Source organism: Dreissena polymorpha, chromosome 9, assembly GCF_020536995.1.
Source record: "Dreissena polymorpha isolate Duluth1 chromosome 9, UMN_Dpol_1.0, whole genome shotgun sequence".
NCBI lineage: Eukaryota > Metazoa > Mollusca > Bivalvia > Myida > Dreissenidae > Dreissena > Dreissena polymorpha.
In genome coordinates, this window is record NC_068363.1 from 95,316,834 (window position 1) to 95,336,091 (window position 19,258).

Below are 19,258 nucleotides of genomic sequence, written 5' to 3' on the forward strand. Positions count from 1 at the left end.
ACATATGCAGCAACTTATCATGTTATGTGTAGGAGCACTAATAATGTTTGGCCTGTTTAACAATCTGGTTTAAAGGTTTTATCTACAATATTTCTTTGGGGAAGATAAACATATTCAATACTCACATGACCGAACAATCTCATGACAGTATACATATTCATTCTGTTTACATCTATCATACAACTGAACCCCATTTGAATGTTAACTTGGTTTAGTGTGTGTTTTCTTGGATATTCATTTAAAGAAATATACTGTGACATTAATATATCCATTAATTTTAAGTTGTACAATTTGTGTGTAGAAAGTGTCTTATAAAAATGGCGGCATTTTCAGTGTCTAAAGTTGCTGGAAATTGTGATGTGGATAAATATTATTGTACAATCTGCGAACAACAGTCTTCACAAGTTGATGCAGCTTTTTACTGTAAAACATGTTTCAAATACTTCTGTGGAACATGTATTCAATCCCATGTACAGCATGGTTGGTTGTTTTGGAAAGGATCAAATAATTTAGTTGGTTGTTTTGGAAAGGATCAAATAATGAAGTGGCCACTTTCTAAGACGATGGAGAATTATCTTAAAACATGCAGCTTACACAAGGATGAAACATTAGTGATGTACTGCCTGGACCACAGTCAGCTCTGTTGCTCTAGTTGTGTTGAGCTTAATCACAGGTAGCTGATAATTAGCTGATAGTTGTGTTTATGTTAGTACAAATAATGATGTTATGCATTTATAATGGGCCGTTATCAATCATTTAGATTATTTTAAGCAGTTATCTGATTATTTCCAAAATATTACATGCGTGGCAATATTCAAACATTGCAGAGAAGGATTTTTTTTCATCCCAAGGCATAATGATATCATTTATTAGGAATGGACACAAATGGAGGCTAGACAGGGGACACAAACATTTCTTGTCCTGCAAGATGAGTGCCTTACAATTTTCACTTGTCCTGCAAAGACATACACTCCTTTAAATATGTGTGAACTAAAGATGGCAAGGGGTTGGCATTACTTACGAAGTCTCATATATCACTGCTGAATTGTTGTTTACTCAGAACATTTATGTCAGCTGATCACATATAAGTCATATTAATCTTATAATCCAGGAGGCCGTTTTATCAACAGATCTTATCGTAGCGGATCTTTCATTTGCGATCAACAAATACCCGTTTTATAACAGCCTTTAGTAAGTATAGAGTTGCAGCTAAGATTTTAGTTGTGTGTACGATCTGGAAATCGCCAACCAGTCGAAAAACATCATCTGATGTCGCGCAATTTCCTGCGTTTATGTTAAAATCGTTTGTCAAAAAACCAAGATGGCCACCAAAGCAAACAGAGGCAAGTGGCAAATGATAGTAATACTTAACTAATGAAGTAGTAAATGTCTCGATATCATGACAACTTTCCTCAGGATTTATAGTGTTTGTGTCTGTCAATTTATTTGTCTCCTTATTGTTACTATATTTTTATTTAAATTCATATTGCTATTTTTTTCCTAAGTATCAACATGTCATTATGTATTTATGAAAGTATGTATCTATTTTCTAGTTTCAAGTATTGTTATAACTAAAACATATTTTCCCACGTTTTGAACTGTAAGCCTTTAAATTGACAAATCGTTTGTGTGTGTTGATATCATAATGTTTTTGGCAGAATAATATTCGAGTATATTCGAGTTTAACCCATTACCACCTAATGCCGCACTACGACGCATTATTGCTCTACCACCTATTGACGCTCATCGACGCACTTATCGATCTACAGATGATGCCGCACACAGACACATTTCTAATTTCCACCTAAAGACGCACTGCGACGCACTCGAATTTAGATCGTTAACGACTAATTATAACATTAAACGACGTCATATTCAAATGTACCTATCGAAAGTTTAAATTCTCCTTACCAGATTCCGATCAAAAAGCACATGGTTACTATTTGAAGTATAGCTAAAAATAGCGATCTAATCATGTAACCCATGCGCGAATTTTTTCTTGCACTTTCTATTCAGCAAAGATGGAGGACGCATTTCAAACAACTAGTGTAAATAATTCAAATTCTGACGATAGCGATTAGCATTTTCAGGATTTGAGCCAGACGATATTCGTTCTTACATTGATGCTCCTCATGAATCGGAATCATGATGAGGAACCGACGAAAGAATGGAAGTTAAATTTTTTCCCAGGGCGGTACGTACATGTACACGAAATGAACATTGACAATAAGCATGCGACTTTTAATTGTACAATTCAGGTTGACGATGTCAATTCTTGTCCGTTCCATATATACTGTTTACATACAATACACAAATTATATATATATATATATCGATATTTATAATCATGATATATATATATATATTCATATAATATAAGTACAGTTTGTATAAATCCTTTAATTATTGTAGTGGCTTGCAAATTAAAGCAATTTTTTTGTCCCCTAAATGCCTGAACATGGCCCGTTTTGCCCGATCTTCTACCTAAGGGAGCCACATTTCGCTCATTTTTTAAAGAAAATTTGTCAGGATTTTTTTTAAATGTAGGCCAATACCTTTGTTATCAATGTTAATACACAGTTGTTTCAAATTGGACTTTGAAAAATTTAATTTTTCCAATTTACTTACCCTATGTAAGTTCATGCTAAATGCACAGCACTGTCCCCTATGGTATTACACGACCCGCAAGGTATCGGGTTTCATGGGGTGAGGACTTCGATGACGAACTGGCTTCCACTTTTGACTTCTTTTCACTGATGTATCAGCCCATGATGTATGCTGAAATAGCACGCCACACTAACAATTATGCTCAATGAAAGATGGAGTCCGAAGGAAGGCATGACCAGCGATGGACGGAAACGGATGCTTCTGAGATCAGAGCATTTATCAGCACCGAATGTTTGGATGAGCAGCAGCTGGGTTCCAACAATCAAAAGATATTGGAGCGAACACCTCTTCATTTGCAACCAAGGTTTCAAGTCAGTCATCACATCAAATAGATTCAAGAAGCTCAACCAGTATATCCATGTGTCTAACAGAGCCACGGAACCGCCACGAGGAGCTGTCAATCATGATAAACTTTGTAAAGTACGTCCTGTTATTGAACATGTATCAGGGTCATTTGGTGTTTGTTACGAATAAGGAAAACAGGTCGTTGTAGACAAGGCCATGTTAAAGCCATGTTAAAGCAGGGTGCAGAATCAACGGGGTTTTCATGAGGTTTCACACGGGCTATACAAAATGTAAACAGTTTATAGGTGTCTATCGCAATCGTTGTTTAGTTTGGTGTTTTCCTTTCATATACACTTATATTTGTTAATGCAGCATCAAAATACTTAAACAATATCCCGGAAAGAGAAAGATAATGTATTTGAATATCAACCTTACTTTTGTTTTGGCAACTGACGACTGAAATGATTCGATTGACGATGTGAATCTAAATGAAGTTTTAGTGCAGATTCACTCCTACGGCACAAAGACACTTTTCTGTTTTACGGATCATTTCGGCGTAGAGGACTCACCAGTCATGGAAAAAATCGAACATAATATATATTGTTATAAACAACTGGTAGCTAGATAAGTTTCAGATAATTAGTCAGTAACCAAATTTTAACTAACACTTTTGACCTGTTAATTCTTTTCAGCTCAATTCAACAGTGAAAAATGCCAATAATATCACTTTAAAGCGGGTATATACGATTTTTATATGTGCTGAATTGTAAAATATTGATACAAATATGTTATAATAACACACAATATGCAAGAAAAATGATACATTTAAGACGAATTTCATAAAATACAGCAAATACAAATTAGCGCCCCGAGCCGATTGTGACGAAGATAATTCGTAATTATTTTCCTACAACAACCGTTGCATTCGTCTTTTTAGTAAGTGTTCATGTGTCGTATGAATCGATATCGCTGCAGGAATTTCAAATGAACCGTTAAACTAAATTTAGATTCACATCGTACATGCATGATATACATGCTGGCGAATTCGGCTGTACAGCCTTTTTCGATTTCAGAATTAAATATCTGGCTTATTTAGCATTTTTCGACACATGTTCTTCTTAACTTTTATTTTAGTTTATATTGAAATATATATATAATGAGTTTTTTACACATTTTTTATAAATTCATAAATATTTGACAAAATCGTATATACCCGCTTTAAGGCAACAGGCGCTATGAAACGAATGGATGCAGCAAGCTCTGGGACTGTTATTGGAGCAAAAAATAAGACATGCAGTGCATCACAAAAAGCACAGATAATTCATCTTAAATTATAAATTAGGAGTAAACAGTGTGAGATTGGTGGAGATAATTGAACTTCATTTGGAAGCCATGGAAAATTGCTTGGAAAATTGCAGAAAATTTGTAAATAGCAACATCATGCAAGTTTATTACTTTCCATCACTCAATTGATTGATATCAAATTTATTGTATAATATTTAATATAAGCAGGACTCACATGTTTTGTTTTTAGCTCCACTGGCAAGAGGCCAGCGGGGCTTATGTCATGGTCCTGTGTCCGTCGTGCGTGCGTCCGTGCGTCCGTGCGTTAATTTTTTCTTTAAACATCTTCTTCTCCTAAAGTACTGGTCCAATTCTGATGAACTTTCTCATGAATGTTCCTTGGATGAACCTCTTTCAAATTTGTTCAAATTATGCCCCTGGGGTCAAATTTGACCCCGCCATGGGGGTCACAAAATTGAAAATTTGCTTATATAAGGCCTATTTTATGAAAACTTTCAAAATCTTTACGTCCATAACCATTAGGCCTAGGGTTATCAAATTGGGTATGTAGAGACATCTAATAGTCCTCTACCAAATTTCTCCAAATTATGTTCCTTGGGTCAAACTTAACCCTGCCCCGGAAGTCACAGAATTGAACATATGCTTATATAAAGCCTATTTTGTGCAAACTTTAAAAATCTTCTTGTCCATAACCGTAAGACCTAGGGCTACCAAATTCGGTATGTAGTGACATCTAATAGTTCTCTACTTAGTTTGTTCAAATTATGCCCCTGGGGTTAAATTTGACTCTGCCCCGGGGTCACAAAAATGAACATATGCTTAATATATCCACGGCCCGCGAAATCTCTCCGCATTTTACACTGGTAGATTCTGCCTAAGCATTTTTAAAATGAGCGATATAATTGGCTGTCGTTTTCCAATCTTCCAAATAAAATCGGTTTCATAAAATGTGTTTGGTATTTCGTATGCAAATGGCGCCGTTGTGAAGCGAACATTAAGAGTATTGAAATGACAAATATCAATCGAATTAACGACTGACATCATATAGTTCGATAGGAATAATGAAATGTGTTTGTCAACGAAAAAGACTACGTTTTAGATACAAGAAACACATATTTTGTTTAGAAATGTGCACTGTGAATTTATGTCACGGAAACCAGTGTTTCTGTTTGCAAATTGGGAGTTCAGTCTACTCGCGAAGTAAAACAATTTAGAAGAGGATCTTTCGAACATGGAAGTAGACAAACATGATTTGATTTATATGATAGTGGATCTGTGTATAATCAGATTAATATGCATATTCTGCTTTATTATGTTTGTCACGCTGTTCAGTTAATTGAAATAGCATTGAACTAAAGATGTGAAATGCAAGATATTTAAAGGTAAACAAATTATATACATTTTGTATATTAATTTCACTCAGTTTAATACATCATTAACACAAGAAGAACACTCAAGTGTGTTTGTTTATATTTAGTCCATTAACCTTGTTTGTATATAACATTTTATAACAAATTTGTATTGTTTTGTTTGTTTTCACCAAATGGTTAGTATTATTCTTTTATGTTAACATTCTCAAAATTCTTGTTTTATTATAGGCCCTATTTATCCAAAAACAATTTGAATCATTTTATGATTTATAAACAGATTGCAAAAAATATTTTTTCAAGATAAACTTAGCAACAAATTGTTACATTTAAATTAAGTGATTTTAATATTCAGTAGCAAAAAAGTAAGGAGAATCCAACTTAAAAAAGATGTATCTATTAAAAGTATATTCTACCAATTCCGTGAACAATCCCCTTGTTTATAACATGACTGCCGCTAAGTCTATTACTAGCAACCTATCAGAGAATAGGTCAGATATCTTATTTCAAAATATGGCAATCCTGTTATTTTTCAAAAACAAACATGACAGGTAACCAATGTCAGATGGAAAAAGTAAAGGAAAGTTAGGTCAATCTAATTGTTTGTCATGATATCTCTTTAAACCTTAAGCCATATGCAAGTAGTGTTGCCATGATCGCAACATCTTGAATTATAATTCAATTTTTTGTCTCATAAACATTTACTTTGTTTAACAAACAACCTCTACAAAGTTATCATTCCTACTGCCTTTCGGCACCTAATGAACCTGAACAACTCGTAACGTTATGTTTCCTCAGGCAAATATCTTCTTTGAACAATACACAATTTCTTCACCGCGTTAACAATCCTGCTACACTCACTAATGCCTCAAGAATGAGGTAAAGTTCAGGTGATCTACGTCATTAGGTATTTTGCATATGTCATGAACTATATATGTAACATAAACTTTGAAACCTACAAACACTTTTTGGAATTTTGGAAAAAGATTCTTGATTGAATTAAGGAACTTTCATTAATCTTGTAGAACATGCGTAAATTTGATCTTCAGCATCTAAAAATATGTGAAATAGAAAGAACGACAATATCTTTTGGAGAGATAAATGTACCTCCGTTATAAGCAAAGGACCTATGCGACAATGCCCGGATTTTTTAGTCTGTTTAGTTAACACCGTAGTAACGTTTTCCATATATATAAAAATGCTCACCCTTCCAACTTTAAGCGCCAAGTGGGACGAGGGATAGAAAGAGAAAGTCACATGCTTGATTACATTTCAACCCATGCGCATTGCACGCTTTTTTCGCATAAAAAAACAGTGGGGCGATACAGGGCCACCATGGCCCTCTTGTATTATTATGCCACTATATATATTTTTTATCTATACTCAAGTTTTCAAAATGTATTGTTTTATTTATCTGCCGTTGTTTTTGGAATTCTTTTTTTTGCTGCAATACAATATTTAAGAAAAACATAATTTTTTTACCAACCATTTGATTTTATCGTCAGATATATATAATAACTTCGTTGTAAAACCAATTTAAGTCACATTTTTGTTTCAAAAAGACAAAATCAAGTATTTCTATAGATACTAGACAACTGAGTTTCGAATAATAATAGCTTTGATAAGTAAATGAATTGTATGTCTGAATAGTGCAAATACCCTGCAGCAACATTCAAATACACAAGTATACAAAATGTGCTTTGAACACGCGTATATCACCTTTTACAATTAAAACACAAAAGTGTTTTCACATGACGTACGTGTCTGCATATTTTCGGGCGCTTTTTGTTAAGATAAAGCAACAACAGAAATACATTAAGCACTGTTTATTTGAAGCTAGAATTTGTTTAAGTCACGTTATTTTTAAAATTCAGCAGCATGTTTCGGATTACAAATTTTAGTATGCTAATTTGAGAATTCGACAAAACATTTAAGTTATGTGTAATGAATTCAACATTTGTTAAAACACTTTACGAGTCGAATAAATGATTGACCATACTATGAATGTAATGCACTATTTCCCAAGGATTAAACACGGTTGCTATCATCAATCTTCTAAGTAACTTGCTGTGATTTGATTGTTGCAGTTTAAACCTAAGGGCACGTGGGTGTTGCATGTGACAAAGACAATAACACGAAATCACTGTTGTGAACGAATTCCGCACTGTAGCAAATGTGTTTGTGAGCATTTCTATTAAGAGATCAGGAGTTACCATTTGTTTATTATTTATATTAATTGTTATATTATTAATTCGTATTATTATATGTTTTCTCACATACAAAACGCTTACATTTGGCGTAAAAAAAGGCATTTGGCGGTTAGCGGAATTCTTAGCCGTGTACTTACTTACTTTTGTGTTAATATGCCTAAAGCAGAATACTATGCTTACTTAATGGAATACTATGCTTACTCTTTCCAGGTATCAAGACGCCAGTTACAGACGCTGAAGATGCGAAAATTTAAAAGAAGACATTACAAAGTGTGTACCTTTCTAGAAAGCGGAAGTTACATGAAAACCAATAAATCAAACAAAAAAGATTAGGTCGAAGTACCACGCCAGTCAAACACACAAAGCCATGACAAACACGTGCAATATAAATATTATAAAAAACATAAAAGTGTAAAACCGGTTCTATACTATTATAAGGTTCTTGTGACAAAATGCTATAATAATTGCAATTTTGAATACCCGAAGCATTTGGAATACCTGCCGCTTGCTTAGAAGATGCATATCAGTGGATTTTTTTTATTCCCAACGAGATCATTTTTTTCAATTTCAAAATATAAAAAAATCTTGATTTACAAAAATAATATCCCAATTCACAGAACAAATTGGCGAAGAGTTGCATGCACACATCTTAATCCTTTTGGTCAAAACATCGCAGAATTACCAGAACTTATTATCAACGGCACATTTATAAATATTCTGACTTTTTAAATGGGAAGTTATATATCAAATATTGAATCCAGTGCATTGTTGTCAGGTGTTGATAGCAACGTTTCATCGGAGCTCGAGTCTAATAACGAAAACCTGGAAAGTTATTCTACGGACCTGAGGCTCAGAGGCCCGATTTAGACCATTGATACTCTCACGCACGGCTTCAGTTAAAAGAGTGTTAAGTTTAATAAACTCATTGTTTAGTGTTAATAGAAACAGGATTTTGTAGGAAATCACTCACCACTTTAATGTTATATATGCAACTTATTATTGTACATGTTTTATAAAGTTTTCAATATAATTAATAATTTTCCCGCTTGTTATCCAATTTGCAAATGTATTACGAATTCATACCGACTCAAATGAATTGTTTATCATGTATGTAGTGCTAAATACACTCGAACAAGTATGCATAGACATATTGGTAAGAAATGACATAACACAAATAATGGTTTATTAAAATGAAACAAAAACATAGCATCATAACATATACGGAACTAAACGTGTTATAAGTAGCTCTCATTGCAATTATATGTCAGGCTTGTTTAAGTTACTTTTAAACAATAAAAATAACACTACATACATCAGCTGTACATGTTTTTGTTTGGTTTTCGTGTTCCCATTTGCTATTTAGTCCGGCTCTGTTGAAGGATTCTTTTTGGCATATTCTACATTCAAACGCATGTGGTCTGTAAATGAGTCACCATGATATATCAGACCTCCGCTGATTTCAAATTCGTTACAACAAATACTGTAAAATTAAATAATCGTAATTTTAGTTATACCTTTTTTACTGTACACATGCGTAAATAAATATCGTGTATTATAAGAAAAAAAGATATGTGTACATCCAATTTCTCATATGTCATGTAAGTAGACAACAGATATATGGACGGTTATCCTTCAGTATTTTTTTTATCTCAACGTCTACGTCTTGAAACAAAACAAAACACAAAGGAAGCGCAAATACTGTGGAGACAAAAGGGCGTAATCATTTAAAAGAAATATAAACATAAAGTGGCTAACCGGGTGACAATATCCACTACTCTTTTAAGAAAAACACAAAAACGACTCCATCTTGGAACAAATTTCCAACTAATCATACTTAAACCCGGTTAACTCCCGTTTATTAATGCCCCCCCCCCTGTGTGTAATATTTTTCTTTTAATAGTTAAGAACGAACGAATATGTGACATTTTACAGACTAAACTAAGACTGGTTTAAAAAATTACCTCTCTGTTGGAAAAATCTACTATTGATGCTGTCTGACGATTCACTTTAATATTGCATGCGCAAAGTTTACACACACAAAATAAATAAAGGACAATGCGCACCTGTTGTATGATTTTTACAATGACAACTTTTGGTTTATTTAAGTTATACTTTGGGAATAGATATGATTTGATAAAAGGTATTTAATGCAATAAAAACAAGTATAACTGGTCAGAAAATACATATTTTAACAGTTTTGATTTTCGCGCTTCATGTAGTGCGAGATCTATTGGGAATTTCACTCATCATTTCAAGATTTCATTCATGAATACGAGCAAAAAACCAGAATGTTTTCCCCTGCTATTTATTTGACCTTCAAGTATGGCCTGGACAAAGTGAGCTTTTTGTCTGAAATATTGCTAATGGCTTGTTAGTTTATATGCTTGAACCGTACACATTTAAATATTGGTATTTATTATGATCACAAACATGTATCTATGGTTGTTTCAAGTCTCCATGGTCAATACATGATGATTATTGCTTCCTAAGATGTGACAAACGACTACCAATGTGTCCTAAATCATGCCATTGATCCCATGCAGACGAATTGTGAAGATTGTATACATTCTTTTCCTCCACCTGTCTGTATAATGTCCGCTCCAAATCTCGTTTACATCATGAGTAAAGGATTAATTGGTCATGAAACCTGGCTGAAACATTCAAGTTATTGAGATGATGTTGAAAAGGCATGATTCATTAATACTGGCTGAAGATCAAGGTCGCAGTTGAAGGTAAAATAGTATAGCCTCCATTTTAGTCCAGTCCTTGCATTTGTATCTATTCCTTTTGAATGATTTTTATACAAAAAGGGCACATCATGTTTTTACCATTACAGCAATGTAGGCAAAAGGTATTGTGAAGATTATATTTAAAGAAAAACATCTTTAGCCTCAATTTTTATGTATGTTGCTTTCATGAAGTTGTGCTCAAATCATGCTTTGTTTATTACGACCATGTGTAAAAGGCATGAACGAGTCATGCCAGTCATGCTTACTCAAGGCCACACTGGAAGGTTGAATGTTTTAGACCGCATTTAAAGCTAATGGCAGCTAAATCTGCTCATGTTGAATTGTATTCAGTGCTATCCCCTTTTTATTGGTCGTTCTTCATCTGTCATCAACAATAAGCCTGTGAAAACTTTACAGGCTTAATTTATTGCTCACTATTTATGTGTTATTGTTAAGAACGTGTGTCACATAAATATGCTCACCTTCGAAGAAGAGGGGGTATATTGCTTTTTGGATGATGGTCGCTCTGTCTGCCTGTCGGTAGACCAGTTTGTTTCTGATCAATAACGGATTGACTCATCGGCTTGATATTTCCCATGTTCCTTCGCCTCAGCCAGTAGATGCACCCTATATAAATTTGGGTCACTAGGTCAAAGTTCAAGGTCACTGTCACAGTAAGAGTGAACATTTTGTTTCAAATCAGTAACGTGTGAACTGAGGGACCGATTGACTTGATACTCCCCATGTGCATTGGCCTTGGACAGTAGATGACCTCTACTGAAATTGGGGTCACGAGGTCAATGGCCAAGGTCACGGTCGCAATAAGTGTGATTAATATCTGATCAATAGCTCGTCAACACATTGACCTATTGGCTGGAGACTTAACATTTGCATTGGCCTTGAACAGTAAATGACCCCTGTTGAATAGTCACAAGTTCGAAGATCAAGGTCACTGTGACATTAAGTATTAAATTGGTTTCCGTTCGATATGTCATCAAAGGATTGGGTGATGGCCTCATACAGATGCATTGACTTTGAATGGTAGAAAATCCATATTAAAAGTAAATGTCTGACAATTTGGAGACATAATGAAAATATGCATTATTCATCTATGTAGATATGTTTTAATTAGATTTACAGAAAGATACGCTAATGTTTAACAAAGATAAGCACCAATCTATTGTTGTATGAAACCTCAAATTGTAAACATTTAAAGGGGCCTTTTCACAGATTTTGGCATTTTTTTAACTTATTCATTAAATGCTTTATATTGATAAATGTAAACATTGGATCGTAAAAGCTCCAGTAAAAAATCGAGAAAAAATTAAAAAAAGGAAAAGAACATTGCCCGGAGCAGGTTTCGAACCAGTGACCCCTGGAGTCCTGCCAGAGTCCTGAAGTAAAAACGCTTTAGCCTACTGAGCTATTCCGCCGAGTACACATGGGTGACGTATTTTATACCTTATATAAGCAATCTTCGTAGTTTCACAAAATTTAACGACAAAAACAGAACTCTCCAAATTATTCAATCGTTTCGCGTTGCAACGCTTTATAATTTTTAGGTTTTAAAATCGTCAAAAGATGCATATAATGGCTATATAAGAGCATGGTTAATGTTCAGTATTACTGTTTCCTCACAAATATCATAACTAAAACGAAAACTTACGAATCTGAAACAACTTTTTTCAATTTTGTCAATTTACCAAAGCGTGAAAAGATCCCTTTAACTAATATAAACTGTAAGTGTGCTGATTATGTCAAACTTGTTATCGTTGCCTTAAACTAGGGCTTTTTTCATTGTTTAGCAATGGCCTTATATAGGCCCCTTCCCCCGGGATAAAGACCACTTCCCAAAAGATAATTCAATACTGCTCCAGCAGCTGGAGTTTCACTTTTTTATATATATTTATTTTAAATGATGCAATTTTCCCCACATTACATGCTTACTTTGGGAATAGCTTTCCTATTTTTCAGGTTTGTTGTTATTTTTTCCCAAAATGGAAGGCCATGCCATTTCCTTAAATCAAGAAAAAAAGCCTTATTTTAACACCTTGATACGTAGTGTAATACAACTTGAGCCTATTTGTTAGACGCCCGGCTTTGAGCAGGGGAACATTGCCTTAGAAAACAAAAATGATATAACTAAACAGACATTAACCAACAAAACACTAACTTTTAGAAGAAACATTGAGATTATCATAAGGAGGACTAAAGTACAGTAAACAGTTCTCTACTTAATACAAAACATAAACTGTAAAACGGTTTAACACTTTTAAGGATTTGTGTTTCTTTCAGCCAGTGCAGAAGAGTGACACGAATCTCTGAGCTGAGAGACACAGAGTTAAAAGACCTGCAGACACTGTTAGCAGAGCTAAAAACTGTGCTGGTAGAAATCAAACAAGTGCAGATAAGTCAGAAAGCCAGTGTTCAGTCATTGCAGATAACATACAAGGATCATGAGGAATCCACAATACAACGGATGCGTCAAATTATAAGCACTACTATTGATGAATGTGGTAATGGTTCTGTGAGTAAGTCTGAAGCAAATGATCAGAATATAAAACAAGAAATAAGTATGAGTATCATTTCCTTCTTAGATGATTTTGATAACAGTAATATAAAAGAGCTAAAACAAATGAAAGATGCAGTTTTAAGCATTAAAGGTTCCATAACAAGTTTTATTCATAAATGCGCAATACTTCAGAACGAATTAACACAGTTCTATTCAACCATTCAGAAAATTGGGGATAATAAAGAGCTCTACCTTATAGCCACCATAAAATGTGAGAACAAAATACAGCAGGCTTTGACAGTGCTGGGAAAGGCAGACCATGTGTTTACTGTCCAGGGGATGTCTGTGCACAATGTGAAAATACAAAGGGATTTACACACATGTCATATCACAGGCTGTTGTGTTCTCTCAGAAGAGCAGGTCCTGATTGTAGACAACTCTAATAATAAAGTCAAGCTGCTAAATGAGCAGTACCAGGTTGTGAGTCATTGTTGTGTGACAGCTAAACCTCTAGATGTGTGTCAAATCACACCAAGTGAGGTTGCAGTGACTGTTGATGATGGAAGTACAACACATGAGATCCAGTTTATCACAGTCATCAACAGCCAGCTTGTAATTGGAAGAAAGTTTCAGTTAAAACATGAATGCACGGGTATTGCCCACCACGACGGTGACCTGTTTGTCACCTCTGGCCGTGAACTGTATAAGTACTCACTGAGTGGGAAAGGAGGCTGCATGCTTTATCATGATCATGTACAATTCTATATTAGCAACTTTGGTAAAGCACCGTACATATATACTTTGTTCCAGGATTCATTAGGTCCTTCTACAGGTAAGAATCATCGTGGATTCATCCTGATATCATTAGAAATATGTATTACAAAGTAATTGATGAACTTCATATTAGTTAAATGTTTATGTGTCAATATATTATTACAACAGCAAGAACATTATTCACTATTATTGACTTCTGAACACAAGTTGTTTAGTATTTTGTCTGTAATATCATGACATGTCTATAAATAGAACTTGACCTCCAGATGTGTGATTCTATGGAATTATGAAGCACACAACACGAAGAATTGTTCATTAAAATGTATTCTGCTATTTAAACGAAGTCAACAAAATATTTTAATCAACAGAATTTAAAAGTTAACTTTTAAGTCCATAATATATTTTAGTCAGTCTAACAAATATTGATTGGACTGTATTAATATATTTTACAATGTGAAATTGCTTATTTATGACACCACATATGTACTACAATATCACGGCAGTCCGTGTATTATCTACATTAACAGTAATTCAATATGGTGAATTTAATCTGTTTTGCAGTATGGAGGTGTGCTGTGAGTCGCACGGGAGACAAGCTGTACATAATCAACAAACTCAATAACAAGCTCATCACCCTGGCCAGGGATGGTAAAATCCTGGCTATATACACAGAACCAAACCTAACAGTCCCGGTTTGTGTGCACGTAACCCCTGCAGGCCAGGTTTTGGTCTGTGGACACTTGTCTGGGACTATAATACAGGTGGGCTGTGAGGGGAGGAAGAGGCTGGCCACTTTAGCCAAAGTGAGGGGTGGACCAGAGTCTGTCTGCTACAACAGCACCACTAACTCCATCATTGTGGGACAGTGCGAGGAAAACAACATCCTTGTGTTCAGAGTAAAATAGCTGACTTTCACATGTAAATACTAGTTGTAATATGTGATTTATACCACATCGACAATGTGATTTTGCATTAGAACATCATAGAATATGATGTTAAAATACAACATAGTGTGTGTAGATGCTGATAATAATTAATTTGAATTGAGATGGTTTGTTGAATATTAAGAAAATGATTCTTATTATGGGGAATGCTTTCAATGTTTTAAAACTTAAGATCTATAAAAAAAGTAAATTATTAGCAAAATGATTATTTGTAAATGATCGCCTCAGTCATGATTGTAAACCTAGTCATTTAATGATGGATCACACAATTATTTCACTCATGCTGATTGTAATTGTCAACATTTGTATTTTGACTCAATAGTTTGTGATGCTTTGTATATATTGTGCATTTCTGTTGAGAAAACCAGATTTTTATGTGCGTAAATTAATGAACAACTTGACTTAATGTGGTCACTATCTTTATTTACATGTTGCCATTGTGTATATTAAGCAAGACACTTTAATTTCCAGTTTAAATTATTTATGAGATGTTTTTGTTTTCAATTAATGAATTCATTGTTTTCATTTTTTTGTACAAAACATTTTCATTATGTACATCGCTTATATGCAAGGCAATAAAAAGAGCGTTGCTTCTGTGATTGCTGATATGAAACTTATATGTAATAAAGTAATATTAAATAAAATATTTTAAAGAGGAAAATATATTTAGGAAATAGAAACATGTTGCTGTAAAGAATGCTTATTTTTCAATACAAAAGTAAGCAAATTCTTGAAAATATGTTTAACGAGCAAATTCGTTGAATTGATATTCCACGCCGATTTCAAAATTGTGACAGACGGACGGACTGACGGACAACGCAAATTCTATACCCCTCCGCCTATAGCGGGGGGGGGGTGGGAGAATAATTAGTTTAAATGTACAAGAAATTAAGCATGGTTGGTGAACATGGGTCCAACGTGTGTGAATCATTAGTATTTGGGAAAATCAAAAACTTAAAACATAACATTTTATGCATATATTTTTTGATAAATGAAATGCATTTATGTGCAAACAAGTTTCATTGAAATTTTCGAAAGCAGTTCAACAATATGCTTGTGTACACAACAGTTTTCTGGACGGATGGACAACGCCAAAACAATTTTATCCAGATAAAAGGACGGATGGACAACGCCAAAACAATATCCTACTCCAGATACAAATTTGAGCGGAGGAAGGACAGACAAGTCAGCGACTATACGCTCTCCCTTGTTGGAGCAAAAATCTCTAACCTGTAATTTCTAAGATGTATACATAATTCTGGAAAAATGCTGGTCAATTTAGAGGTTTAGCGTACGACCTTACATTAAGCATTTGTGTAACCTTAACCCTTGATGCGAATCGTATGACCTTACATAAAGTATATTGTGTGACGTTGACCTTAACCCTAGACATGAACCTTGACCTTAATCCTAGACATGGATCTTACATATGACACACAGCATGGAAGAAGATGGAGAAGAATTATGGAAGGTTATTACATAATGCATATGTGTGATGCATAGTAAAATAATTGCTAAATAATAAATACTTCTACAAATGTGTGACCTTTGATGTGTGACCTTGACTTTGGTCAAAAACACATAGGTTTGCAATACCTGATAATTTAACAATTATATCAGGCCAATTTGAGAATCCATTTAAGTATGGTAGAATCCTTACCACATAAGGCATATTTAATCAAAATGTGTGATTTTGAGCTTTGTGTGTGACTATGACTATGACCCTAGAAAATTGGATTTTATATTTGACACTCAGCTAGATAATGGAGAACAATTGGGGACAGTTATATCAGAATCCCTTGATGCATAGTAAAGAAATGACTTAATAATGAATAAATCATCAAATGTGTGACCAAAACACCTCAGATGATTGAGAACAACAATGGCAAGTTGCATGGCTCTGGCTCATGTGTTAATGGAGATAAAGCTCGATGCTTATAGTAAAAGCATTTTTTCAAGATACAAAGGACCATAACTCCGTTATTAACAGATGGTGCAAAATGCCATTTGGCATGAATCATCCTGGTATCCATTTATAAACTCATATCAAGTTTTAATAAAATTCGCCAAAGCACTTCCAAGATATATGGCTCCGGTCACAAAAGTGCCGGACGGACGGAAAGACTTCAGAAATATATGTTTGAGTAATGTTATTTGAGGTAAAATTGAATTCTTATTGCACCACAAACTCAAGTGCATGTGTTATAACAAACTGCATATGTAATAAAATATTTTATAAATTCGATGACTATACAGTTTTGATTTCTTTTTTGGAATTTTGACTTTTCGAATTACATGTTTTGAACATAATGCCACTTTATTGCTTTATACTTGACGTATGACTGAAAATTAAGTGTTTACATTTTAACAGTTTTGCTACAGTTCTTTTATCACGTTGACCGCTCCAAATTAATTATTGGTGAAGTGAAAACACGGGGGCCAGTTTTCAAAGACCCTCTTATTTAATACGTACAACTTCTAACAAATATCTGAAAGCCTTGCTTCCCCCCAAAAGTGATTGTTTATATTCAACTTGGTTTTGAATGGAACATGTTTGTTCTATGTTTCAGCAATTAAAATTTTGTGTCATTTCAATAATATTATTTTGATATTTACATACAAAAAAAAACATTGTAAATTTGAAGTCATTTTAAGCTAAATTAAAATGGTAACCATACAAGTATTTATATGAGTATGCCGATGCGGGGATTTAGGTGTTTGAGACGCAGTTCGTTGTTCAGAAGACAGGCAAAAGCAACTCAAAGTGTTGATTACATTAGTGTTTATGTTCACAAAGTACTAAGTTTAACAGCATTAATAGCACTAGGCCATACATTACACAGTTCTTACACACGACACACAGTTAAATTGTTATGTTAAATAAATGTGTGTTCATCAGAAATGTTTTCCTATAACGTTTAATGAAGTTTATTTATATCACATAGAAAATCACAAAGTCAAATGTCACAAAGTAAAGCTAAATTCTATCTATGCCTCGTGTTTAATATTCTTCACTTTACTATCCAATTTCTTAACAGTTGTCTGGACCAATAATGCAGCTTAACATTAAGATAGCAATAGATGTAAAATTAAGGATATAAAGTGCAATTAGGTTAAGATGCCTGTGTATTATGTGAAAATATTATGTAACATTAGCTGGAGCTGTTAACTTAAGATTTCTGTGTATGATGTAACAATATTATGTAAAATTGGCTGAAGTAGTCTTTTATAACAACACTGCAAATTTATCAGTTAAACCCTTTTTGTTCTACAATATTATTTTTAAATTGAAACTAAACAATATTTCACTTAGCAGTAAAATCCATTTTGTTTTAATATATAACTTTAAAATTAAAACTAAATAACGTTTTAACTCAGCAGTTAAACCTTTCTTGTTTTATTATATTACTTTTAAATTTTAACTTAATAATATTTTAACTTTCATACATTGTTGATTATTCATATTTGATGTGGGATGCATAACACTTATTATGAATATTGAACTATATTGGTACTTGTAGGTACCATTTTAAAAATAAGTTTATGGGTTTGTCTCATCCTAAAGTGACAGCAGTTGTGAAAAGGCTCTGTTTTATAAAGAGGACTTTATGGAAACTGCCCCAAGGTAAAAGTGCTGTAGTACAAGATCATGATCAGGGACTTATTAATTGCATGATTGTTTCAATGCCTTTGTCTGACTTTTGTAAATATCTTCAAAATCACGACAGCATACTAATCATGGTGTTGTGTCAACCACTGCTATAATCAGTGTTTGGTTCGCAAAGGCATATAAGCATGTGCATTTATATAATTTGATTTAAGTTTGTTGTTTCACTGTTGTAAATGTACATATCTATTTGTGGAGTGGAAATATTTGTGTACGTTGACTTTATTTGATATGTCAAATAATAAATTCAAAATCGTGTTCTGACTTCTATATGACTTTCCACCATTTAATTTAAAAAGGTTTCCCCTTTACTGATATGTGTGCATTTGTCAGACCGTCTTTCTTCACTCTATGTTTTCGTTTAATAATCATGATAGTCATTCATTACAGTACTTTCATATTTCATATGGTGGTTGGGTTTTATAAAGACAAGGCTTCTTTTGATTGTGTGTGTATTAGGTCAGAGATAAATGTCACATGGGTCACCTTTTTGAGAATTAAATGAAACTAATATACGAAGTATTTGCTGATTTCAACGTATCAAGGTGACACATTGATATAACGTTGTTCAGCACCATTAGACAGTGTTGCGCGCAAAATTCCCAGACTTAGTCAATGATATGCTTTCGTTCAGAAAGCGGACATCTAGTTTGAATCTATATGAATGTTTTCACACGTATGGTTACCAGTTTGTTTCCATACCAGTTGTATGCTTACTCTTTCAGGAGGAGGGATGTGCATATAAATTTACACCGGTCTTGTATTCCTTTCGACTGGCGGATTATTGTGTCGCATGTG

At 33.9% G+C, this 19,258-nt stretch overlaps 1 protein-coding gene across 1 annotated transcript; it reads left to right on the forward strand.

Annotated features, from left to right (window-relative positions):
- Positions 1 to 417: 417 nt before the first annotated feature.
- On the forward strand, positions 418 to 14,754 carry LOC127846284 (uncharacterized). The gene is made up of 3 exons (XM_052377453.1): positions 418 to 673; positions 12,859 to 13,907; positions 14,411 to 14,754. The coding sequence occupies exons 1-3, from the start codon at positions 540 to 542 to the stop codon at positions 14,752 to 14,754; spliced, it is 1,527 nt and encodes a 508-aa protein (XP_052233413.1). The 5' UTR covers positions 418 to 539.
- The last annotated feature ends 4,504 nt before the right edge of the window (positions 14,755 to 19,258 follow it).

Excerpts from the sequence above, each read along its gene's own strand:
- LOC127846284 (XM_052377453.1), top strand. The coding sequence starts at position 540 with ATGAAGTGGCCACTTTCTAAGACGATGGAGAATTATCTTAAAACATGC. Across the intron at positions 674-12,858 it reads TGTGTTGAGCTTAATCACAG|CCAGTGCAGAAGAGTGACAC; the intron begins GTAGCTGATAAT and ends TGTTTCTTTCAG. Across the intron at positions 13,908-14,410 it reads TTCATTAGGTCCTTCTACAG|TATGGAGGTGTGCTGTGAGT; the intron begins GTAAGAATCATC and ends TCTGTTTTGCAG.